The sequence below is a fragment of the Vicugna pacos genome, chromosome 2 (genome assembly GCF_048564905.1).
Source record: "Vicugna pacos chromosome 2, VicPac4, whole genome shotgun sequence".
In the NCBI taxonomy this organism is placed as follows: domain Eukaryota; kingdom Metazoa; phylum Chordata; class Mammalia; order Artiodactyla; family Camelidae; genus Vicugna; species Vicugna pacos.
In genome coordinates, this window is record NC_132988.1 from 117,957,789 (window position 1) to 117,983,029 (window position 25,241).

At 48.2% G+C, this 25,241-nt stretch overlaps 1 protein-coding gene across 5 annotated transcripts in view; it reads left to right on the plus strand.

Moving 5' to 3' along the window:
* KIAA0232 (KIAA0232 ortholog) overlaps positions 1-24,842 on the plus strand; it is an 82,884-nt gene extending 58,042 nt beyond the window's left edge. For 2 of the 5 annotated variants that reach the window (XM_072946558.1, XM_072946553.1), the window contains 7 exons: positions 2,861-2,927; positions 4,088-4,169; positions 6,146-9,428; positions 10,865-10,936; positions 15,689-15,797; positions 20,260-20,357; positions 22,392-24,842. In XM_072946558.1, the coding sequence (XP_072802659.1) occupies positions 2,861-2,927; positions 4,088-4,169; positions 6,146-9,428; positions 10,865-10,936; positions 15,689-15,797; positions 20,260-20,357; positions 22,392-22,571 (3,891 nt within the window). In that variant the 3' untranslated portion in view covers positions 22,572-24,842. The remainder of the gene's footprint in view (positions 1-2,860; positions 2,928-4,087; positions 4,170-6,145; positions 9,429-10,864; positions 10,937-15,688; positions 15,798-20,259; positions 20,358-22,391) is intronic. The other 3 variants (XM_072946562.1, XM_072946569.1, XM_072946570.1) reach the window with 3 other exon arrangements.
* Positions 24,843-25,241: the final 399 nt, after the last annotated feature.

The following is a 25,241-nucleotide window of genomic DNA, read 5'->3' on the forward strand; positions in this document are numbered from 1 at the left end:
GGCTCCGTCTCCACCATCACGGGAGGGTCTGACTCCAGCCTGCAGCCCAGGGGAGGGGACGCGGCAGTGCCAGCACCCAGAGCCCAGGCAGAATCCAGGGGCCTCTGGGTTATCTGGGTCAGATGAGTTATGTTTCTTCCTCCTCCAGCCTCCAGCTCAAATAGCAGCAGAAATTCAAGGCTTTTCAAAAGCAATGAATCCCAATATGAGACTTTGGAAAATCAAAAACATACGCAAAATCTAGAGAAGGCACCAGTGTTTAGGTGACTGATATGACAGGCATTCTCATGGGTGCCTCACACGTTCATCTTCTTAGTTTATGCGCGGGCTTCTTGAGAGGCAGGTGTTCAGAGACAGGGAGAGGCCCACAGCCTGCTGCCCGGGGAGTATGCGGCAGGGTGGGAGTGCAGACCCGCATCCATTCCTCCTGGCCATCTCCTTGGAGAAGTAAGGGTTATTAGAGTGTAGCCTCCATGAGGGCAGGGAGCTTGTCTCCCCGGGTGTCCTGCCTGGCACACTGGGGGCCCCTGACCATTTGTTGACAGGGTGAGAGAGAGAGAAACCAGTGGACGGCCGTGCACCTGGAAGACTGCTTCCCGGCCCGCTGCTGCGCCGCGCAGTCCCTGTGTGCGCGCAGCTCCACGCGTTCAGACCCGGGGAGCATAACGTGAACTTTAGAGCACTCTTACGGTTTGCAGAGCACTGTTGCATGTTAGTTTGATTCTGAGGGGCAAGTGGGTAATATCCATTTTACAGTTGAGAAAACAATTCATGAATTCAGTGGTAGAATGTTGGTATTTTTTTTCACCTACAACATGTTCTGTAGAGTTCTCCCTAAAATGTGGGTGTAATGTACTTCCTCTTTCTTAAGATACTGCAGTCTCTTTGTATTCTTGAATGCCCCTGTGGATATGGTATACTATTAAAATATGATCATTAAACTTATCTAGTAGTTTATATCATAATTGGGAAAGTAAGTAAAACTTCTCATTAACAGCAAATCAACACCTCAGAACAGCTGCCATAAGATGACAATGTACAGTGCTGCTTTTGCTACCCCCTTTAGTTTTTCAGTTTGCTATTACGGGAACCCAGTGGTCTAACAATTTTTATTTATATATGTATATGTGTATGTGTATGTGTATGTAGGATGCTGCAGGAATCAAGGAAGAAAGGCAGAGGCCTGGTGTGGGTAGAGCTTGCTCTTGGTCACAGAGATCAGGAGTAAGCCCGTTGTTGCTTTTCCGTTTATGTTTGACAGCAACGTGTATACTCCTAAGCTGCGTTAACTGTCCAGAACAACTGAAGTTATAGTTGCGTGAAGGTAATTTCCAAGATGAGGCGTAAAAAATAGTATCTGTTGACTAGGTTGTGGTGATTGTTCCATGGAGACCTGTAAACAGCCCGCCGCTTCAGAGCACTGAGCGGAGTGGAATAAGCGATCCCTAGGGGCTCGGTGCTCTGCCCTGGAGACTGGCACCAGGTTTAGAAACACAGGGACACAGACTGGCTGTATAGGAAAGCGTGCAGCCGCGTGTCAGCTGACGCCGGTGTTAGGTTCACGGCCTGGAGGAAGTGGAATAAAACGGCCATACTCATCACACCTTGAACATTATGGTAAGCCAAGTCTCTCCAATAGAATTGTGTAGTCAGAGCTGGGTTTGTGACTAGTATTTACCATGGTTTTTAAGAGTGTTTTTAAGGAAAGGACAGCTCTTCTCTGGCCCATTTCCCTTTCTTCTCCTGTCCTTTCTCCTAGTAAAAGCTGCGATATGACGTGAATGGAATGTGACTGTCAGTGTTTATAATTAATCGTTTTCATGGTAATTTTTCTCACTGCTCAAACTGTGTAATGTGCGGTTTCTTGTTTAGGATTTCTCTAGTACTTGTGCTGAGTCATTCTGAGGGAAGTGAATGGGGTAACGTTCTATTTTTAGCCCCTCAAGGCCCTCTGAGGGCCGCGGGCGAGCAGAGTCCTGTGCATCTGTTTGGATCGTGCCCGCCGAGAGACTCAATTCCACATTACATAGGACTTTCAGCCACTGAATAAATGTGAAGTTCCTAGGAAGTACATTCACTTTTTTTGTTCCTTGTAAAAGATCTTTCTTCCCCCTGTGAGAAATAGAGAATTTTAGAAGTTTGCAGTCGGCGTGGTGGAAGATTTGTTCATGCCTGTTTCCAGCACTCATTTTTCTTCAGAATTTGGCTCTTACTCTCATCCTCCCGATTTCAGACTCTCTACGTGCTCTTCTTGCGTTTTACCCCAGGTCTGTGCAGAGGCTAATGCCCTGTTCATGACCCTTGAAGTACAGCTTTCACATTTGTTCACGGTAACGATGTATATTTTCTGTCTGCTGTTTCTGTTCCAGTCACGAGTGTGCACTTTAAAAGAGAAAAAAAATCACCTTGCTTTCTTCAGACCATGAGCTCCTAGAGGCCCACAGTGAGATTTTTGTGATTTTAATTTGTACTGAATCTGGTTACAAGCACTTGCTCCACAGGTACAGAATGCTGCTTTCGATGGTGACTGACTTAACCATAAGATGGGCGTTTAGGTCCTTAGGCTTCCCTGTGGGCAAGATGCTACATCCCTGGGAAGACAGAATCTGTCTGGGAGGTACATTGATAGTTTCGCTTTTTATTAGTAGGTGCCTTTGAATATACTTTATTAGTAAAATATTTATACTTAATTGGATCTGCAAGCCTGTAATTTTTAAACTTGTGTTCATTTAAATATTGATAATGTATTTCTTTTGAAACATGGAAGATTTGTAAAACTTTTGTACTAAAACAAGAGTATACAAATCCCTGACTTGTGCATACCTGGCAGTAAACTAACGTGTGTTTTGTTCTCATGCAGAGCTCTGGTATCGAGACTTTAGTGGAGGAGCTCTGCTCCAGGCTGAAAGACCTTCAGAGTAAGCAAGGTGAGAGCACCGCTTCCAAAAGGCTGTCTGTGTGCAGTAGGATCTAGTCAACAAGGAGTTTGATTGGGGGAAATAGAATTGATCCAAAAGGAAAGGCAGCAGGAACAAAGCCTTTGTATTCGGTGTGTCATGGGGCCGGGGCCTGGTATCAGGCAGTGTCTCTATCTGTAAGTGGCTTCTGGGTCAGCCCTCCCTCCACCATCACTCGTAGATACATCCCTGTTCTCAGAGGAGTGACTTAATCCACAGGTGCCCTCAGGGAGAGGAGACTTCTCTTTTTGTTCAGATTGAAGCCCAGGGATCAGGAGCAATAATCTCTTCTCTTTCCCATCCCTCCCCACACACACCCTAATTAATATCTGCCTGTTGACATCAAGGCCTCCAAAGGTGTCAAAACTAATCATTACAGGTTTGGAAGGAACTTCTGCCTTGACTCTGGAAGTTTTGGGGCAGGCAGACTTGACAAACTCATTAAGTCATTTTGGTTCATGAATCACCCTCACAGCTGCTTTTCCCAACTTCTCTGCAAGCCTGTAGAATGGAAGTTACCTGTTAAGTTAAGGATCTTTATTTCCCACGTCCTCTTCGTGGTTATTTTGCGGTCCAGCAAGCCGTGAGCCTGCCTTTCAAGGGCGCAGTTTATTTGTTTCTAATCTGAGGTCAGTATCATGAGCTAAGCTAAGAGTATAGCCCTTTGCTTCTATTTTGGTTGAAACACAGCCCTTGCTCACCTAGTAACAGAGCTAATTGTAATAACTTTCTTTCATGTTAGTATTAGTCAAGATGAGGCAATATAAAGTCCGTGAGTGCAGAATTTTGTGAGAAAGTATTTTTGGAATCTAAATAGATGTTCTCTCCTTCTGGTGTAATTAATAGGTACCCAGGGGATTTCAGTCTGGTAATTAAGTACCTCCAGAGCACTGTCAGTGCTGAGATGAACTCCTCTCAGCTCTCAGCCCAATGCTGATGTAGTTTAGCCAGAGAATTCCCTCTGGCACACTGAAGAGAGAGATTTTTATTGAAATGGCAAACTGGTATAGAGTTCTTTTTAAGCCACAAAAACCTGTTTAATTCCTGATTAAATTTACTTGAGAAACTTGTAAAATCACAAGCATTACTAGATATAAGACAAATCTTTCTGAATTTTTGTTTCATAACAGAAGAGAAGATTCACAAAAAATTAGAGGGGTCTCCCTCTCCAGAGGCAGAATTATCCCCTACAGCAAAGGATCAAGTGGAAATGTATGTAAGCTTGTACTCAGTAATAAAGTGTGCATTTGTTAAAATCAGACTAATGACTGCTGCATGGTTTACAGTGTTTGTCATCTTCTGTTTAGTTTGATATTTTATAACCCAGGAAACATTTATTGAGCACGTATTGTGTACTTGACACTGAGAATTCGAAGGTGAGTAAGACGGTCTTTTCCTTTTTAGACATGTTAAATCAGTGTTTGAAATGAACCAATCAGACAAGCAAGGTTGTTATTTATGATCCATTCATATATGACCTTTGACATCCACGCCAGTCCTCTGAGACAGTGGTGAGAAATTATGCTTGTTCTTGTTTTACACACAAGGAAGCCAAGCAAGTCAATGACCTCGTCAGACTTGTTTCCTGAAGATGCTTTTCTGTCTTTCTCTGTAAATGGCTAGTATTAAAATTGGCCGCACTGTAAGCAGACTTCCTTATTATACATTTTATTTGAATCTTATGAACTCCTAAGTCTTAAGGGAAAAACAGCATTCAGTTGGTTGTGTTGCATGCTCTGTCCAGCATGGTAACCACAGCTGTGTGTGCCTGTTGACCATTTGAGATATGGCTGCTTCAAATTGAGATGTGCTGTATGTGTTATACTCACCAGAGTTCAGACTTCATATAGAAAAGAATATAAAATATTGCATTAGTATTTTAAAATATTGATTACATATGAAATGCTAATGTGGATATATTTGGTTAAGTGAAATACACTGTTGAAATTAATTTCACCAGTTTCTTCTTACACTTCTATTGGGACTCCCAGAACATTGAAAATTACTTGTGAAGCTCACAATACATTTCTATTGGACAGTGCTGGTATAGACTGAAAAGGAGAGTCGAGTCTAGGCCACCTTGGTAGCCAGACTGACTCTCGAGTCTTCCTTTGGCAGGCTGTCTTGCTCTGAAACCTTCAATGGCTACTAGTTTCTTGCAAACTCTTCTTTCTTGTTTTCAAGCCCTCTGAAACCAGCCTTCCTGGTTGTCCTGCCCTGCATTTCCAGCAGTTGTTGGTCTAGTGGGGCTTCAGTTCCATGAGCACAGCATCTTCGTGTCCTCACACAGGGTCCCAGGCCTCACAGTACTCACCAAACTGCTGCATGGCTGACACTTGAAGGCTCCACTGTGGTCCACTTTCTCTAATTGTTCTAGGCCTCACCAGCACCCTCTTTTCTGAGCACTTGAATACCATGACCCCTGCCATTTCTGAGGGCCTGCTTGATGCTGGGCATTGCCCTGGCCTCCTGGGAAAAGGCCATGATAGCAGCAGTAATCACTGGGGTGCTCTCTGTCTCATTTCGCATATTAATGCCTTTACTGACAGCTCTCCAAGGCAGATACTATTACCCCATTTTGTAGGCCACAGAGAGGTTAAGGACCATGCCTAAGGTCACACAGCTAGTAAGTGGCAAAGTCAGGATTCAAACTTAGGGAGTGTGGCTTCAGAGCTCATGCTCTCGACTGCTTTGTTATCCAGCTTTTCACCTACACCTGTTTCCAGTGCTCACAACAGCCTTGTGAGGTAAGTCATACTACCACCATTTTACAGTTGAGGAAATGGACTGAGACACCACATGATTAGCTCAAAGTCACAGGCACAGTCAGTGACTGAGCTGAGGTTCAAATCCACATATCTCTTATCAAAAGATTACATTCTCTCCACTGTGTTATGTCTCTCATTTGTGACTTCTTAGTTAGAATCCAAACACTAAACACGTCCCTTGCATGTCTTCTAAATACCCTTATAATGCTTATCCCAGTGCTGAACATAAAGGTGCTTGATCCATAGAACTAAATATAAGACATATTTTACTGTATTATTAATTGTTTAAGTTAGTAATTCATGGACGATGTAAACATTGACTTCTGAGATGAAATATCCCATTTCTCTGATTGGTGATGTTGTTTTACTGTATCTGATACATCTGAGTGCCCACTTTTGAATTCTCTACTTGTTTTTCAGGTACTATGAAGCATTCCCACCACTTTCTGAGAAACCAGTTTGCCTGCAAGAAATCATGACTGTGTGGAACAAGTCTAAAGTCTGTTCTTACTCTAGCTCTTCTTCGTCATCCACAGCCCCGCCAGCTAGCACAGACACGTCCTCCCCCAAGGACTGCAACAGCGAAGGTGAGGCCACCAAGGAGAGACGCAGTGACGTGCCCAACACCGTGCACGAGAAGGCCCAGAGCAAAAGTCACAGCGAGAAGGAGACCACGTTTAGGGACGGCACAGGTGCAGAGAAGCCTGCTCTGTACAGAAAGCAGACCCGACACAAGCCCGAAGGGAAGGGCCGCCCTCGCTCCTGGTCTTCCGGCTCCAGCGAGGCAGGCTCGAGCTCAAGTGGTAACCAGGGAGAGCTGAAAGCATCCATGAAGTGCGTGAAAGTGAGACACAAGACACGGGAAATTCGAAACAAAAAAGGGCGGAACGGGCAGAGCAGGCTCTCACTGAAACACAGTGAGAAGGCAGAGAGAAGCCTGCAGGCCGGGGGCGGCAGCAGCAGCAGCAGCGGGTCCGTCAAGCAGCTGTGCAGGCGGGGCAGGAGGCCGCTGAAGGAGCCGGGGCGAAGAGACACTGGGAGCATCGAGGGGAGGGACCTGTGCGCAGAGAGCAGGAACGACAGAGAGTACAAGGAGGAGCCGCTGTGGTACACCGAGCCGATTGCGGAGTATTTTGTTCCTTTGAGCAGAAAAAGTAAACTAGAGACCACATACCGAAACAGACAAGACACAAGTGATCTGACAACTGAGGCAGTAGATGAATTGTCTGAATCAGTGCACGGTCTGTGTATCAGCAACAATAATATTCATAAAACATACCTCGCAGCGGGTACTTTCATTGATGGTCATTTTGTAGAAATGCCTGCAGTTATAAATGAGGACCTTGACCTCACTGGGACCTCATTCTGTTCTCTACCAGAGGACAACAGATACTTGGATGATATTCATCTGTCAGAATTAACGCACTTCTATGAAGTGGATATTGACCAATCCATGTTGGATCCTGGTGCCTCAGAAACAATGCAAGGAGAAAGTCGGATTTTGAATATGATTCGACAGAAAAGCAAAGAGAAAACAGATTTTGAGGCAGAATGTTGCATAGTGTTAGATGGAATGGAGTTGCAAGGGGAACGTGCAATATGGACAGATTCCACCAGCTCTGTGGGCGCCGAGGGCTTCTTCCTACAAGACCTTGGCAATCTGGCTCAGTTTTGGGAGTGCTGTTCGTCCAGCTCTGGCGATGCCGATGGAGAGAGCTTTGGAGGAGACTCTCCTATTAGACTCTCCCCGATCTTAGACAGCACAGCGCTCAGTCCGCATTTGCTTGCTGGCAATCAAGAGCTCTTTTCAGATATTAATGAAGGATCTGGCATAAACTCTTGTTTTTCAGTGTTTGAAGTGCAATGCAGTAATTCTGTTTTACCATTTTCTTTTGAAACACTCAACTTGGGAAATGAAAATACAGATTCTAGTGCTAATATGCTTGGGAAAACACAGTCTAGATTGCTAATATGGACCAAAAATAGTGCCTTTGAAGAAAACGAACACTGTTCTAATCTTTCAACGAGAACTTGTAGTCCATGGTCCCATTCAGAAGAAACACGTTCAGACAATGAGACATTAAATATTCAGTTTGAAGAACCCACACAGTTTAACGCAGATGATATTAATTATGTAGTTCCTAGAGTCTCGTCAAATTATGTAGATGAAGAACTTCTAGATTTTTTGCAAGATGAAACTTGCCAGCAAAACAGAACTTTAGGAGAAATTCCGACGTTGGTTTTCAAAAAAAAATCTAAACTAGAATCTGTCTGTGGTATTCAGCTGGAACAAAAACCAGAAAACAAAACCTTTGAAGCTACACAGGTTTGTAGTGAAAGCAGTCCGCATGGAGATGGCTACAGCTCAGGGGTAATTAAAGACATTTGGACAAAGATGGCAGACAGAAACTCTGTAGCTGCGGTAGAAACAGAGAGAATTGATGACGAGTTGTTTTCGACAGATGTAAATAACTACTGCTGCTGTTTGGACGCCGAAGCTGAAGTGGAGCCGCTCCAGGAGCCCAGTAAGGCCGTGCAGAGATCAGAGTACCACCTGTGGGAGGGGCAGAAGGAGAACCTGGAGAAGGGGGCTTTTGTTTCTGGTGAGCTGTCAAAGGTGGACGGTGGTGATTATACCACCCCCTCTAAACCTTGGGATGTGGCCCAGGATAAAGAGAACTCCTTCATTCTCGGAGGAGTTTATGGAGAGCTCAAATCCTTTAACAGCGATGGGGAGTGGGCAGTCGTGCCGCCCAGCCACACGAAAGGAAGTTTGTTACAGTGTGCAGCTTCTGACGTGGTGACAATAGCTGGTACAGATGTCTTTATGACCCCAGGGAACAGCTTTGCTCCTGGCCACAGGCAGTTATGGAAGCCCTTCATGTCATTTGAACAGAATGATCAGCCGAAGACTGGGGAAAATGGGTTGAATAAGGGATTTTCTTTTATCTTCCATGAAGACTTACTAGGAGCTTGTGGTAACTTTCAAGTTGAAGATCCTGGACTTGAATATTCGTTCTCTTCCTTTGACTTAAGCAATCCATTTTCACAAGTTCTTCATGTAGAATGTTCATTTGAACCTGAAGGGATTGCATCTTTCAGCCCTAGTTTTAAACCGAAATCAATCCTCTGCTCTGATTCAGACAGTGAAGTTTTCCACCCCAGGATATGTGGCGTTGACAGAACACAGTACAGGGCTATCCGGATCTCTCCTCGGACTCACTTTCGCCCAATTTCTGCATCTGAACTGTCCCCAGGAGGAGGAAGCGAGTCAGAATTTGAATCTGAAAAAGATGAAGCAACCATTCCCATTCCTTCTCAAGTTGATGCATTTGAAGATCCACAGGCAGATCTCAAACCACTGGAAGAAGATGCAGAGAAAGAAGGCCATTACTATGGAAAATTAGAGCTTGAGTCTGGAAAATTCCTTCCCAGGTTAAAAAAGTCCGGAATGGAAAAGAGTGCTCAGACATCACTGGATTCCCAGGAGGAATCAGCTGGGATTCTGCCAGGAGGAAAGCAGAATCCGTGTTTGGAGTGTAACATGAATGACGCTCTGGAAATTGATCTAGAAAGCTCAGAAGCAAATTGTAAAATAATGGCACAATGTGAGGAAGAAATTAATAATTTTTGCAGTTGCAAAGCAGGTTGTCAGTTGCCTGCTTATGAAGATAACCCAGCTTCTTCAGGACAGCTGGATGAGGTATGTGTCAGTATGTATTGGTATTTGATAAAAGGATTTGATCAGACTTTAATCTTAAAGAACAGCCATTTCAGGCAGTGAAGTTTTGGGTTAAATTATTGGGACTTTGGCTTAAATGTCATAAAACTTAGGATTCTTACGATTTTACATAAGGACTTAAAATGGATTTGATATTTATAAATTTGAACTAGACAGACATTTTCTGCAGAGAAAAGACATTTTTAAATAAATCACAGGATATAAGATTTTTATGTGATGTCTTAATGTGCATGTACTATGCTTAAAGCAAAATCTAATATGTGAGTGCTCCAGCTCTCAAAGTCAGTGAATCAGGAGGTGGTTGTTTCTTCTTCAGAAGGCCCTTTGCTCTTCAGAAGTGGCAGGGAAGGGTTTCTTTAAGTAGCAAGCCCATCTGCCTCTGAAACATTGATTCCTTCATTGAAACTTATGTTTTTTATGTAAAATAAATTATATCTATATAGAATTCTCTAAAATATATTGTAGTATGTGTAAAAATTAACCCACAATCCGAATGCAAAAAGTAACTTCTACAGAACAGATGTTACCTTGCTTTATACAAAGTGCATATTCCTGAAGCTACGTGAATTACACGGGTAAGTCTATCAAGTGAGGCTAACAATGATCTTTTTGTTAATGGGAGTCACTATACCATTTGATTATTCCTAAGAAGTCATTTGAGTTTAAATTGAGTTTACAAGAAATAACATTTAAGGCTGTAACCTGTTTGACCAAAAAGCATAGCAATCAGCCCATTTCTCAGCCACTATTTGATGCGGCAGTGCCTGGCTTTGTTCCAGGGGCAGTTTATTAAAAAGACCACTAGAGGTGTTTAGAAGTCCCGCCACCTGTAGCCGGAGAGCAGCAGCGTGTCCCCTCCCTCCCCTCTGTCCTCCTGCACAGCCCACCCATCTTGGGCCCCTCTGGGTCCTGCCCACACCGTGAGGCCCCGTCAGCTCCCATTTCCTTCACTGCTGCGTCCCTCATTCCTCTTCTCTCCCCTGCTCCACCCCCACCCACATCAGAAGTCATTTCTCCCTTCTTATAATTTTTATGTGCTTTATGCCTCTTTTTTTTTAATTGCACTTGCTATTTTTCATGAGTTATTTATGTACTTTCTCTTGTTAGATTACAAGCTCCTCGTGGCTAGGATCATGCCTTACTGGTGGCCGGTCTGTGCCCAGGTGTGGACCTGTGCGCAAGTGGTGGGGGGAAGCCCCCAGGGGACTGAAGAGTCACTGCAGTGATTAGCTTGCCTGGGGGTCCTTAAAGAGACATGCATTGAATCCCATGGAAACACTGAAATGTGAACTGCTCGGAACAAAGAAACAATGTTGTTAGCTTTACCTGTTTGTTTCTTGCCCCACTTTTCATCCTTAAATGTTCCTTCACGTACTTTGTATTTTACCTGGTTCCAGATGGGGAAGAAAGAAAAAGAGGAAAGAAGCGAGATTCTGCATCATACCACTGCCATATTCCTTCGCTTTCTAGTATGTTGATGTATTGATGTTACAGAGTTCTGGGTTGTCTCGGAAGGTCTTAGCTGCCAGTGACGTCCTCAGAGGACACTGAGCTGAGAGGCCGGCTGCTGTGGGCCTCAGCAGCGTCACTTATGTTCGGGGCCAGGGCGGAGCTTGCTTCAGATTCATCTGAGGTGCAGAAAGGTTGAGAGAGCCTTAAGGGACAGTTTGGGGCCAGACTGGGACTAGAATCTGTGCCTTTTCACTCTCATGGTGCCTGTCAGTCTTGGGGAGTTCCTGTGAGGGTCTTCTCCCCAACTTTCATGAGTGAGGACAGTCTTTACAAACAGCGATCTGGAAGCCCTGTTTTAAAAGTCACTGGTTGCCAACCTGTTTCAGAGCAAGAGGTCTAAAATGTAGGATTTCCAGAAGAATTGGTGCCCAGGAACATAAATTATGATTCTTTTCAAAACTTTGGTTCAGTTCAATTCAGCAAAACATTCATTAAACATTGAGCTGTCCATGTCCATCTGTGAGATGAGAGGCCCTGAATGAACAAGACACTCTCCCTGCCCTGAGAGAATTCAGGCTGGTCATGAAGACCAATTTGAACAGATCATTTATTTTCATTGAAATAGGTAATTCACTCCCATGGTTCAAATTCAGAGGTTACAGGAGGGTATATGCATGGTGAACCAGTTCCCCCCCTCCCAGCAGCAACCACCAGTGTGGGCCCTGGGGTGTACCCTCCAAGGACACTGTATACAGATATAAATAAATACATGTTCACATTTGTTTTCTCCTGTTTATTTAAACTGAAATGGCACTTTCCTATAATTACACTTCCTTTTTTACTTTCTGCATACTACTCCTTTGTGTTGATGTACCAGAATTTCCTAGGCAGTTCCTTACCTTTTAGGGCATTTGGGCCAACATAGTTTTAAGCACCATGGTAGGTGGCGTGGGGAAGGTGGGTACAGGAAGCCACGGGAACCCAGAGGAGAGCCGGGCCACCCTGGGAGAGCTGAGGAAGGCTTTTTGAACATACCTGAGCGTCCAGGGCAGAAAGGAGTGGGCAGGACGCTCTAGGCAGAAGGAATAGCATACACGAGGATAAAGAGGCTTGAAATCTCTCAGGTGTTCAGGAAAGGTGCCAACAGTTAAGTCATGGCTTCTGAAGTTCGCAGTGACAGGTGAGGAGCCTAGTGTGCCACTGGCATCCACTTGTGCACAGATTGGTGGCAGAGGTGTGCTCTTTGTCATTGGCGTGATTGCTGACTCCGTGCCGTGCGCTTTAAGGTGCAGGGAAGCAGCACAAAGCCTGGTCTCGTCCTCCGGAATTCATGGCCTCGTCCAGGAGAAGAGGCCGTTTTGCCCGGCAGACAAGGGCCATGGGAGTCAGAAGGCCCTGAGGAGTAGGTGTGAAGGCCACCCTGGGGGATGGCGACCAGCCGGCTTCTGCCAGGCCCTGTGCCAACTCTGCTTTGTCACCATCATCCTCCTGAGTGCCCATAGTGACTTTCTGTGGTGGTTCATTTACCCTCGTGACCGCTGAGGACACGGAGGCCAGAGCCCGAGTCCTTCCCTAACTTCATGACGGTCAGTGCCGTGTCTCTTGTCTCTGTAGCACACGTATCTCTCCATTTATGTTTCCTTTCTCCTCTTCCAAAGAACAAGGGAGGCTTTCTTTTCCTTTTGTGACCCAAGTAACAGAGAACTGACTGTGGCAAGGGGGCACTATTCAGGGTTCTGTTCCCAGAGTAAAACCCAAGGAGGAATACCCAACCTTTCCCTTCTGAATTCTAACCTGAACTAAGAATAGTTAGTGAAAATTTAAAGCAGTGAGCCTTCGCCTAACTTCCGTCTTCTAAAGAATTGCTGAGTATTACGTCTGTTGCTGAAGACATTTCTGGTCAGGTTTTCTGGGTTAAGTCCATGTCCTCTCCTTTTTTTCATTGTTTCATTCATTCATCAAATACTAAGAGCCTACTAAGTTCAGGTGCTGGGCATAAAGGAACAGACCAAGATCCCTGCATTTGTGGAGGTGCGTGCAGTGAGCAACGTGAAGGGACAGAGTGTGCTAGGACACCAGTGCCGTGGAAAAGAAGAGCCGGATAAGGGGTGTGGGGGGCGAGGGTGCTTGGAGGAGTTTCCACGGGAACCACGGTATCAGGGTTGGCTTCCTCGCAAAGGTGCAACTTTAAGGAGGGCTTGCAGGTGGAAAGTGAGCCAACCAGCTGTCTGGAGGCAGAGGGGAGCGGGACAGAGGCAGAAGGGCACCCAGGTCATCCCAAGTTGTGCTCTGTTCTCTTCTCCTATTTCTCCATTCTTTCTGCATTCTTTTCATTCTCAGCTAAACCAGAAGTTGAATTAATACATTAAACACTATTTAAGCAAAGCATGGTCATCTTTGTAGCCTAAAAGTTGGAAATAACTAAGCGGAAATATGTCAAAATAATGTATATTCATTGACTCCGTATTCAGTGCAGTGTAAAACGGGGTAAGTCAGTCCCTGCCCTTGGAATTGACACTCAGATCTTAAAACTGTGCCAGAAGCTGGCGTGATCGGATGGTGTGAGCAGGAGAGAGAGGGGGAGAGAGTGGTGTGCTCAGTGATCAGGGACTTCGACAGGTGGAACCTCTTCTTAAGGCTGGCAGACACTGAGCATCTGCTTTGTTCTGGGCCCTGTTTCTGGAGATGCAAAGGTAAATAAGACCTGGCCCCTGCTCTGCAGAAGCTCACCGCCTTGTTCCGCCTGGATCTGACCTCCTCCTGTTCATGCTGACCCAGCCCCCCAGCTGAACCCTGACCCTTCCAGCCTGCTTGCCCCACCATGTCCTGCCATCCTGATGAGTGCTCTCCTTTTTCTTACCCTTTGCCCCATTCTCACGGTCTCAAGAGAGGATTAAGGGAGGAGGATATAGCTCAGTGGTAGAGAGCATGCCTAGCATACATGAGGTCCTGGTTCAGTCTCCAGTACCTCCATTAAAAAATAAATGAATAAACCTAATTACACCCCCCGTGTTTTGTTTTTTTTTTTAAAGAATTAAAAGATAAGCAATCTCATTACACTCATGTGAATAAAGCTCTGGTCCTTCCACTGCCTGCCCCCAGACATTTTCTTTCTCAAGTAAGAACTTGTTACCCTCAAATCCATCTCCTCAGTAGTGCCTTGGGGATGATGGACAGAGTTCTGTCCAGGCGACGTCCTTACTCACCTTGAGCAGACTACGTAATCTTCCCACAGAATAGGTCTGCCTTGGAAGAGAGTGCAAGGCCTTTCCAGGACGGTTTCACGGTGCTGTGAATTACGTGCCGAATGCAGTAATCACCTTGAATTAACTGCAGACCTTGCATATTGCTGGCTTTATTTGCATTAAGCCTGGCCTTGTCGGCGCTGTTGGCCTTGTTACCTGTTTGTGTAATAACTTTACTAATTTTTATTGTTAGAATAACCCGCAGGAGAAAATGGTGAAAGTTAACTGACCACTCTGGGTAGATAGTACAGTTCTCCTTCGGTTTTTAATTTAGGAGTATGTCTGAAAAGTTAAGTGAAAATGAAAATTTGAAATGCATTTCCCATTTAGTTAAGTAATAAAAAAATTACTGAATCAAAAAAATTTTAATAAAAAATACTTTATAAGAGATAACAAAATCCTATTAGAGAATTGAAGATCATTAGTTGCTAAGATAGTTCAGGTTTTAAACTTGAATACATAATGAAATGTCTTGTAGAACAATAAAGATGCAGGCAGTGTTGACAGGTCCTGTCCGCTGACTGAGCAGACACTTGCTGAGACTGAGCGGCTGTGGGAGGTACAGAGATGCCCATGCCAGGCCTTACCCTGGGAGGGCCTGGCATCAGGCACAGCGTGGAGGGAACGTGAAGAGGTTGCCCCAACCCCCAGCAAACCAGGGTTTACCTGTGATGGCCGCAGAGGGCCACATCTTCTAATGACCACTCATGAGGACACTCCTTGATCATGAGGGACACTAGCCACATTGCATCTTGTCCTCACTGCCCAGGCAGGTGGGTGAGGTCCAGCTGGGATTTGGGAGCTCAGCCAATAAAGGATGGAGCCTCAGTTCGAACTTGGGTCTCCCAGACGTGAGTGTCTTCCACGCCGCCAGGGCCATGGTCATGTTCGGAGCATGGGGTCTCCTGCTCTCAGGAGTCCTGCCCTCCTCTCATTTCAATGTCTGTTTCCTGTTTTGAATTTGAGTTACTGTCAGCTTTATTATTTGGTTTTAGTCTCAGCTTCCTTCTGGTTCTCACCAAAGCAGATAATTCTGCTGTAAAAGACATGAGGTTGTTAACTCATTTATAGAGTTACTTCCTTCTGTTCCATTTTCTCTTTGACTCCCTCCTGCTTGAATGTGTGAAGGAGCAGAGGGGCCTCCCTGTTTCTCTAGGGCCCCTCACACTAGTGGAGGATTGGGCTACCCCGTTCTCTCTCTGCACTTCCAAAATCCAGGAATTTGCTTTACCTGAGTGTATTTCCTGTTACGTTTTTGCCTCCCTTATGGAGTTTTGTTGTATTTTTTAGAAAGATTTTTTTTGTTTCATTTCCAATGTAAAAGCATCTTAAGAGAAACTTCCCTTATAGGCTGTGAACACTTTGGCTTTTTTATTCACCTTGTCTAGAGCAGGAAAAAACAAACAAAAAACCCCACCAATTTAAAAGTCCTGGGTTTGTAATCCATAGGTAATAAAGCTTGAATTTTTTTTCTTTGTTTTGAAAGTTTGTAAACTTTTTCTGTATTTGGTTTAACCTAAACAGTTGCCTGTATTGAACACTGATGTACAAGGAATGAATAGAAGTCAAGAAAAACAGACCTGGTGGGAAAAAGCCTTGTACTCTCCTCTTTTTCCTGCGTCAGAGTGTGAAGGTAAGGAGGCCTGTATTGGGTCACTCATTCGTTCACTCAGCTGTCTGGTCGTTAAGAGCAGTAAATTCTTCTGCTGTGAATCTCAGTCCAAGAAACGTTTACCAGGGGACTTCTGTGCAGCTGGAGTTTGTCAGGAACTGGGGACACAGAGATGACTGAGGACTGGACCCTGCTCTGACACTCACCACAGCCTGAGGTGGCGAGGGGCCTGGACACACAGGCCCCACACACTCCCTGTGTTTAGGCAGGAAGCTGCCCAGGTGGGGAGGTGGGGATCGGGGTCCCCCTGAGAAGAACAGCCCGAGCACAGGCTGGCGGGGAGCAGGGGCCCTTTGGGCCCAACCGGGTTGTCGCAAGACAGGAAAGGCTGGCGGGGGGCGAGCGGATCTGGTTAGGGCTCGGGGTTGTGCTGAGTGAGGTGGAGCTAGACAGGCAGGAGAGGAGACCACAGAAGAGATCTCGACTGGAGGTGTCGTGGCAGGTGTGTGTCTTAAAACAATCCTAGCAACAGACTGGAGTGGGGAAGGGCAAGGGAAACTGAAGGGCGCCTACTCAGGCCCTTGCCGTGATCTAGGTGGGACAGGAGGAAGGCCTGGGCTAGAGCCCCTTTGGGGATGGAGAGCACAGAATAGCATCGAGAGGTTTTGCAGAGGGTGCCAGAGTTTGGTGAATGCCTGTCTGTGAGGAGTGAATAGCAGGAGGGGGTTTGGGGAGGCCAGGTAGAGAGGGCCCGGGGACAGCAGCAGGTTTAGTCTGTGAGCCTCCTAGGTGGACATACCCAGAAGCTATAAAAAAAAACTTTGATCTGAAGTTTGGGGCTAAGTGTGGGACCAAGGAGGCAACCTGAGCAGTCGGTTCGGGAGGCCGAGTGTGCGCGGACCGCTGGTCCCGGGCTTCTGTCAGCTGCAGGTTGTATTTATTAGTGTCCCGGGTCAGACCCTGAGGGCAGCTAATCGCTTGTTACTGTCTGCACGTTCACGTGTGTGCGTCTCGTCAGCTCATTAGAGTTAACCTGGGGCCGGTGGTGGCCCTCCTGCCCAGAGCGCCCTTGCGCCGCCCCAGGCCCCAGATGCCTTGCTGGCCTTCCTTCCAGCCTGGCCTCCCTCAGCTGACGGGGTGGCAGGAGGCAGGCTGGGATTGTTTGCTTGTTCTTTGGGCACAGAAATGGCTCCCCAAACCCTGCCTTCCTCCTCCCCAAACCTTGGCTGAGTCATGACGAGAGTACAGGGCAGAGTCTTCTTTATTAACATCTTTGTTTACTAAACAGCATTATTAAAGGCCTGTTGCTCTACCAATAGCTAACACTTGGGTTGCTTCTTCATTACTTACAAGGTGCTCTCAATGTTTTATACAACCCACAAAACCCTTGGGAGATGTCACCGCTGTTTCAGATGAGGAGGCCGAGTCTCAGGTTCAGGGATTTGCCCAGAATCAGGCATTTAGCTATTAAGCTCAGCCCTGAGTCCAGGCTGGCTTCTCGTGGTCCAGAAGCTTTGCTCTCTCCAGCAGCTGTCTCCGCTGGGTGCCCAGTTCGTGCTTCGTTACCGTGTCGCAGGCTGTCCTGGCAGCGTGAGGCCGGTTTTCTGTCACTAGTGAGGACTCCCTTCCAGCCCTTAGCTCTAGGTCGGGGCTATCTGTGCAGCCCGTCGGTGGGCGCTGTAATGGTTGTTAGTACGAGGTGCTTTTTAAAGCCAGCTGTGCAGTGGAGAGTAAAGAAACTCTCAGTGGTGAATGACGGTAACCCGGCTTTTGAGTGACCTTTACCTCACAACTGTGGGCTAAACCCCTGCACAGTCGCCTTGCAGTGACGTCATGGAGCATCATTCTTTCAGCCTGTGGGGTAGGGGCGCGTGTAGTCTCAGGAGGAGGTTAACCCGGAGAGCAGGTGGTCGCTCACCCACTCAGCAGACGCGACTGCCGACTCTGGTCCCCGCTCCAGAAGCTTCTGACATTGCTCATGATTAATAACACGCCTGTGCTGCTCTGAGTCATGGCTTCACCTGGGAGCCCCCGGCCTCCCTGGGGAGGAGGAGGATTGCCCCCTTTTTTTTTAGTGAGGCCGTTTGGCCCGGCCCCAGAGCAGTGTGGGAGTCCCTCCAGCACGAAAGCCCAGCCACTGCCCACCTCGCTGTGTGTCCACACACACCCATTCTGCAGGTATTTCTGGCACACTTACCTTGTGCTGGGCGCTGTCCTAGGTGCTGGGAACGCAGAGGCACGCAGACCTCGTCCCCACCGTCCTGATAAGGTGATGTCTGAGCAGGGACCTGAGGAATCAGGGCACAAGCCACTTGACAGCTGGGGCTACCTGCAGGGAGAGGTGCTGGCAGGAGCACCAGCTGGGGCAGGACCAGGGGTGCCCTTGGTGTGGCCCCGGGGTGCCTGGCAAAGCTGATCGGTGCCGAAGGGCAGGGGCGGCAAGGGCAGCCAGGCGGCGGAGCCAGACCACGCAGGCCCTGCAGACGTGCGCCACGGCAGGCCCGTCCTGAGCTCCCAGCTCCAGAGTTCATATGCTGGATTCGAAATGTTTGGAAGGCTCGTTGTGTTTGTGTTATTTTAGTCTTAGAGAGCCCCGTAGGAAGACGGTATAGATCACAGTTAAGTGCTCAGGAGACGAAACTGAACTGGAATCAAGTGCTTCCGATACCCGACGCTAGGCCTTGGGCAATGACCAGACCTTTCTGTGTCTCCATTGTCTGTGTTAGTAAGGAAGAGGCTAAAAATAATGCCTCCTTAAAGGAGGGCTGTGAAGACCAAAGTGCTTAGAACAGGCATGGCACGTAGTCACACCGGGAACATGAGAGCTGTCCACCTGAGGGTCGTGAAAGCCCCGACACCTGCAGCGCCGCAGACCCCTTTTCCTAAAGCAGGAGGAGGAGGAGGGCTGGGAGGGGTCCCACCCCACCTGTGGGCATATCCTAGTCAAGGAAGTCATTGCCTGCCCCGCCAAGTACTAGTGGTCACCAGATGTGGTGCGGCGCCCGGTGGATGAGAGCTTGGTGGGCCAGCCAGGGAAAGGCGGTGGCCCAGAACGGATGCACGGGGTCCCCCGCCTCATCACAGTGCAGGGCGTCCTCCCCCGCTATCCTGCAGCGGACAGGCCCCAAGCCCAAGGCTAGCAGCTGTGGAAGATGTTACCGAGTGTGCCAGCCTTGTACTTGAGGCTGCACACACCTCATCTCTTAACCTGCACAGAAATCTGTGAGGGCAAATGGGAACCTTGTTACAGAGACGAGGGAACTGGGGCTCCAATAGGGCCAGTAATTTGGCCCAACTTACATCACAAGTACATAGTGCCAGCAGGAATCGGCTAACGTCTGTCTAATCCCAGAGCCTGGATTTTTTTTAATGACCCTAAATTAGGAAGTTTGAGGGCCTAGGGCTGTGAGAACTAGAGGTCATGGAGGGTACATGGTGGGAAGGCAGGCAGGGCCCAGGTGACCTTCCCTTTGGCCCAGGCTGCGCCCCACTGGGAGGAGGGCCCACAGTCACGGAGCCGGCCCTGCCGCTGCCGGGACCCTCCGGGGGTGGGCCTTCTCTTCCAGCTGTGCGGCAGAGGCCTGGCACACAGGGACGTCAGGGTGCTTCCACTCCGGCTGCCTTTTCTGTAGTGACGCCTTGAGGGGAATGGGGGCTGATCTGGGTGAAAGTGGGAGCATCTCAGCCCTGGCTGTGTCTCGAGTCACCTGGGAGCTTTTCAAAAAACGCTAATACCCAGACCCTGCCCCAGACCAATGCAGTCGGTGTCAGGCGCTGGCCTGGGCTTCCAGACTTCCCTTAAGGCTCCCCCACTGATCTGAATGTGAAACCAGGGTTGAGAGCCCTTAGACTGAACGATTTGATTCCTTCTAAGTCCAGTTTACAGCCCATCCCATCCTGTGGGCCGCTGACCCAGTCAGACGACTAGCCCCCTTCTCCCCCTGTTCCATGGATGGTTTGCTCTGCTGCTGAGTCGAGGAAGAACAGGACGGATGTTGCCCTGTTTGTTTCCTCATTGCCCTCCTCACGCCTGAAACCGCTCGTTCATCCGTCCTGTGAACACATGCCTGGTGCGTCGTCTGTCTCCCTCCCCACGGCGCTCACGCTTGAGAGCTCAGACCCTGTGCTCTTCCTCTCCCGTGCTCCCGGGGCCCGTCACTCACGGGCATGAGTGTGTATTTGTTGAGTGAATGTCTCATGGTTGGGTAACAAGAATGTATGTTTTGCTGGCCTACATTTTTTTAACTCATTAACAGTCTGTTGGAAGAGTTTTAGACTGGCCCAGCATGTCCCTTGCACACGCCTGGCGGGCTGACCCGACCGTGTCTGCTTTTAGTGACTACTTAAGGTCTCCAGCGGGTTGTAGACCTAACCGATCTGACTTTTCAGTGAAAAATGAAACAAGAATATGTGTTTCATACTGTGTCTTAATGAAATTTCCCCTCCTTTCCCTCTTTTCCCTTCTCCATTCACAATGATTAAGAATGTTATACAAATGCCAAGGGAGAGAATGGTATAGAAGAATATCCAGATGTTAAAGAAATACCCAGTAATGAAGAGCGTCTGTTAGATTTTAATAGGGTAAGTGGACTGCCTCCTCCTTATTACTGACTTATAAATGGCCACCCCCCCTTGTCACTCAGGCTGAGACCTGGGGGTCCTGTGACTGCCCCTCCCCATCACCACGCTCTGTGGACGGGCCCGCAGGTCTGTGTCCCCTCCTACTGCCAAGGCTTCCCAGGTCATGTCCCTCTCCCCTTCCAGTCCGTCACACTGCTGCCAGAGGGAGCTTCTCAGTGCACACCTGAGCCTGTCACTACCCCTAAAATCCTCGGGTGGGCACCCTTTTCATCTTTCAGAGCACAACCATGAGGGAGCCCTCTGGTGCGCCGACTCCGCCTCTCCCGGCCTCCGTGGGACAGACCCAGCCCCTTGTGCCCCCTGCTGCTCCCAGAGCAGAGCTCTGGTCGTGGCCCCGTGGCATTTGGCTGCACTCAGGCCCGCATCCCCACTCCCGCCCCAGGCCTGTGAGCTCCCTGAGGGAGGTGCAGGGCCTGTGCCCGGTTAGTCTAGGCCCAGACCTCGCCCAGTTAGGCAGGCAGGTGAACGAACCTAAGGAAACGTCTTTTTCTTCTCAGTGGGATTGTCAGTGTCAGCTGGAGTCCTGGGAGGAACTTCTCCCGCAGCACCCTGTGCTGCTGGTGTTCATGGACCTGTCGGACGTAACCCGTCAAGGCAGATGTGTGGGGCCTCTCCAGCCAGTCTTCCCATCTCGTGAATAGTGCCCTGTTCCACCTTCCAGCTTCAGCCCCTGTGCCTGGAACTCATTCTTTGTTCCTCTTGTTCTCACCTTCCACACACAGTCTGTCTGCCCATCATCCCGACCACCCCTTGACCATCCCAAATCCTCCACTTCTCCACCTCCATTGCTCCCTGGCACCGCCTCCCCCTCCACACGGTTGCCCTGTCTTTTCCTGGGTCTCCTGTGGCCACTTGTCCCTCCCCGGTCTTCTCCTTGCACCGCAAGGCAGATGACCTCCCAGGCATTGCCTCATCTAGTCTCACAGCCACCCCAGGAGGTAGGGGCTGTCACCTCCATTCTGCAGAAGAGAAAGCTAAAGGCCCATGAAGACTCAGAACCAAGTGCAGACCTGAGCTGGGCACCAATTCTGCTCCCACCCCTGGCCTTGCTGTCCTTCCGCCATTGTACCTCTCCCCCGCCCCCCCAGTAGCGCGGCTGTCTTTCTGTGCTCCTTCCTGGGGCTCAGCCAGGGACGGTGCTACCACATGGAAATGGGATCAGTGCTGGTTACTCCGCTCGGGGGATGTTGCTGGCTAGCCACTGTGACCTGGCAGTGTTGCTAGTTGCTGTAAGTGGGGGTGCTGCTCACTATGACGGGGGGTGGGGTGGGTGCAGACGCGCTAGTCACTCTGAGGGAGAGAGAAGCATTACTAGGTGTTATGACTGGGGCAGGACTGCCGCCTGCATGTCGTGTCGTAGGGCCAGGGATGCTGACCATCTGGGGTGTGGGCTACAGTCCCGCCCAGCCAGAAGTTTCCCTGGAAGGTAGCAGAGACTGAAAGGCCCCCAGTTCAGAAGCACAGCCCCAGGTCCCAGGCCAGCTCTGGCTGTTCTGGCGAGGGGACCTCTCCTCAGAAGAGCCACCTCCCCAGCCTCTCTTATGTGTCTGCCATGCCCCCAGCTCGTCTGGCAGCGGGATGGTGTGTGCCCTTGGCTTGCTTGTCGTTGTCCCCCGTCGTCTCCCTCAGAATGGGAGCCCCCCGCGGGCGGTCGCCCTCCCAGTGGAGGTCGTGCCGGCTGCAGTCTGGCCTCTGGTGGGTGCTCAGAGACTTGTCTCCGTCCAGCCCTGATGTAGCTGACGTTCTGTCCAAGGGGCTGAACACAGAGGATCAGGGTTTGGGATCCTTTATGGATCAGGGAGAAAAGCTTGTTTGTTTTGCTTTGAAACAGGAAGATCTTCATATTTTTGTAACTCTCCGCAGGAAAACGTCAGCAATTTGCTACTTAATCTCTGTATGTAAAAGAGCATCTTGCACAGCCCTTCTGGAAAATTATCTGACTTTTGATATGTTGAAAATTATTCTTAATCTTAGGTGTCTTCTGTTTATGAAGCAAGGTGTACAGGAGAGAGAAATTCTGGAGCAAAATCAAACGGCTTCCGCAGAAAGATGTACTCCAGCGCCAGCTCCGACTCGGAGGACACGGGCTCGGAAGGCGGAGGCGAGTGGGTGGACCCCAGCGAAGAGGACCTCTTTTCTCGAACTCATCTCTAAACCTGCAGAGTAGTACAAATTATTTTTAAAATCGCTATGTGAGGGGTAATTTCCCTTTTGTGAGGCCTGTTAATCTAAACAACAACTTAGGTTTCTTCTTCACTTAACTGGCTCAGATCAGTAATTAGCTTTCTCTTCTTGCTTATTTTAGAGTTGAGGACAGCTATCCTGTTGAAGATTTTTTTTCCAAGCTGTTAAATTCTTGGCTATTTGAAATAGACTAGATTGTGTTGTCAAACCGAGAATGGGTGTGCATGTGCTCGTCTTAAGTGCCGCTGCCTCTTGCATCTCAGCTGCAGCTCCTTCCCTTCCAGCTGCAGCCACATCACTGTTACCTTCTTAGCATCGCAGTGTCAGCAACCACTTCTGCTATTCAGAGACTTGAGCTTTGGGACATTTAGGCTTTGTCCTCTAAGAACTGGGATGTGAATACTTACCCTGCAGTGGATCAGTGCCTTTCGGAAGGCGAAAGGGCAGCACGGGGACTCGTCCCCGTCTTCATTTAGTAAAATCTCCTGTACATTTGGAATAGAAACCACGAGGGTGTGCTTTTAGAGACTTAAAAAATACTGTGTTTTCTCTCTTAGGATTTCCCTCTAGAATATCATGGAAAATACCATGGTTTGTGACGTTCTGGCTACCTGAAGCAGCCAAGGAGTTGGCGCATGGGCTGGCACATGGGGCCACGTGGGGTGCGAGTGCACCCCGCCCTGTTCTTACGTGAAAGTCACACTTACACCAAAACACTGTTCAGGGTTATTCGTGGTGATCTTAACAAAACTTGGTGAGGACCTTAATTGCAAATTATGGTTTTTCTGGTGACCAACATTGAATTGAAGCCCCCAGAACTTGAAATTGTAAATGTTTGACATGCAATAAAGACCACCTCATCACCCCAAAGAAACCTTGGCTGCGGCAGCTAGCTGCTCTTGTGGCTGTGACTTAGTGTAGCTTAGATCTCATTTTGTGTTTGAGAGAATGTTCGAGCAAGTTCAGTGTGTGGCGGGTCAGGGGGCAGAGTACTGATTTCTCCCATACCTGTGTGACTGCTTCGTGGGACCCGCCTCCCCGCTGCACTGGGGAACCCCGGGGGTTGGTCCGTCTCGTCCAGTCCTGTCCATTGTGACGATCACCTCCTTGAGCTTTTATGCCTCTGTGCAACAGGTTGAAGTTAGAAGGAGCAATAGCTGCAAAATCTAAACATTCAAAGTTGTTTTCTTTTTTTTAACCAACTCATTGTTTAAAAAAAAATGTGTGGAATCAGTTTAGAGTGTCTGCGGCATCAGGAGCGGCAGAGAAGTCTGCCACGGACGAGCCGGCTTCACCGCCAACGTTGGCAGGCAGTAAGCACAGAATGTAGTAGCCGGGAGCGGAACTGGCTGAGAAGCGCGATTTGCTTCGAGCATTGGGTTTTGTTGCTTTTCTCGTACCTGTCGACACAGAGAGCTCCCTCCAGGGCTGTGAGGGCCTCGCTGTGGGGCCCGTGGGGCCGTTGGGCTCGGGCTCGCCGCAGGTCGGGTGGTTTTTTTTTACAGCACGTCTTTGACACTTTAAAGTGGGTTTGTGTGTGTGTGCGTGTAAGGTTTTATGTTGCTGTTATTTATTTACAGACTTTATAAGGTTTTATGTATTTTTCTTTCTCCAGAGCTTCCTAAAAGTTGATTAGCATCTGCACTGAAATATAATTTAACAGCAAAGGCAAAAAAGAGTTGGAAGTTGTAAATTCCTAAAATCACTACAGTGACGATCATCTTAGAAATCGTTACTTACGTAGCAGAGACCAAATACATATATTTCAGACACAACCTTGAGCTCGGTTGGTTTTGGACAGCTGCTTTTTATCAGGAAAGGGCTCCAGGTGGTCAGGGTGCTGACTTCCTTCCCCGCTGGTGGGAAGACCTTGCACCTTCCACGGGGGAATGGGAATGGAGTATAAATGGGCAAGGTGGGTAACAGATTATGTATTTATTTGTTTTCGTAGCTGAGTGGCTGAAGCCCAGAGGCTTTCAGCGACAGAGGTGAACGTGTGGTTTTTAGTTTTGTGAATGGATAATTACAAAGAAAAGCATTTTTGAAAAAGTTGGCAAAACGCTGAAACGCACTGTGGTATGAAGCGCATTGCATATCCGTAGCACTGAAGCATCAGTTTTCCATTCCTGGGCTGAGATTTTTTTCCCCGTGGTTGTATTGTTCTGATTTCACGTACACCAGAGTAACTGATTTTTTTTGTTTTCTTGTGGAGTTAACACCAAATAAAAATTTAAAAAGCAAGTGGTTGTCTTCATTTATCACAGCAAAGGTTCTTTTGTAAAGAACCCCAGCCTCCTTTCAATTACGTGTCTGCAGAGGAGAGAACATGCCTGCGTCACACCACTCCGGGTGGGGGCTATTTAGTGCCTCTTACGGGTGGTGCCGGGAGCCTGGCATGCGCCGTGCTGGAGGGGACAGCGGAGGGGCCTGCTGAGACACGAGTCCACCTCTCCCCGCCCCACGAACCACCACCTGAATCTTGCAAGGAACACAACATTTTTGTCCCTGGGTGATAGACAAAGCTTAGTTTTCTTGTTCTGGGGAAAAAATAATCTGTGTATTTATGTTAACATGATCAAGGTACATTGTAAGAAAGAAATCAGCGTGGTATTAAAGAGTGTAAAGGGAACTCCACCAGTC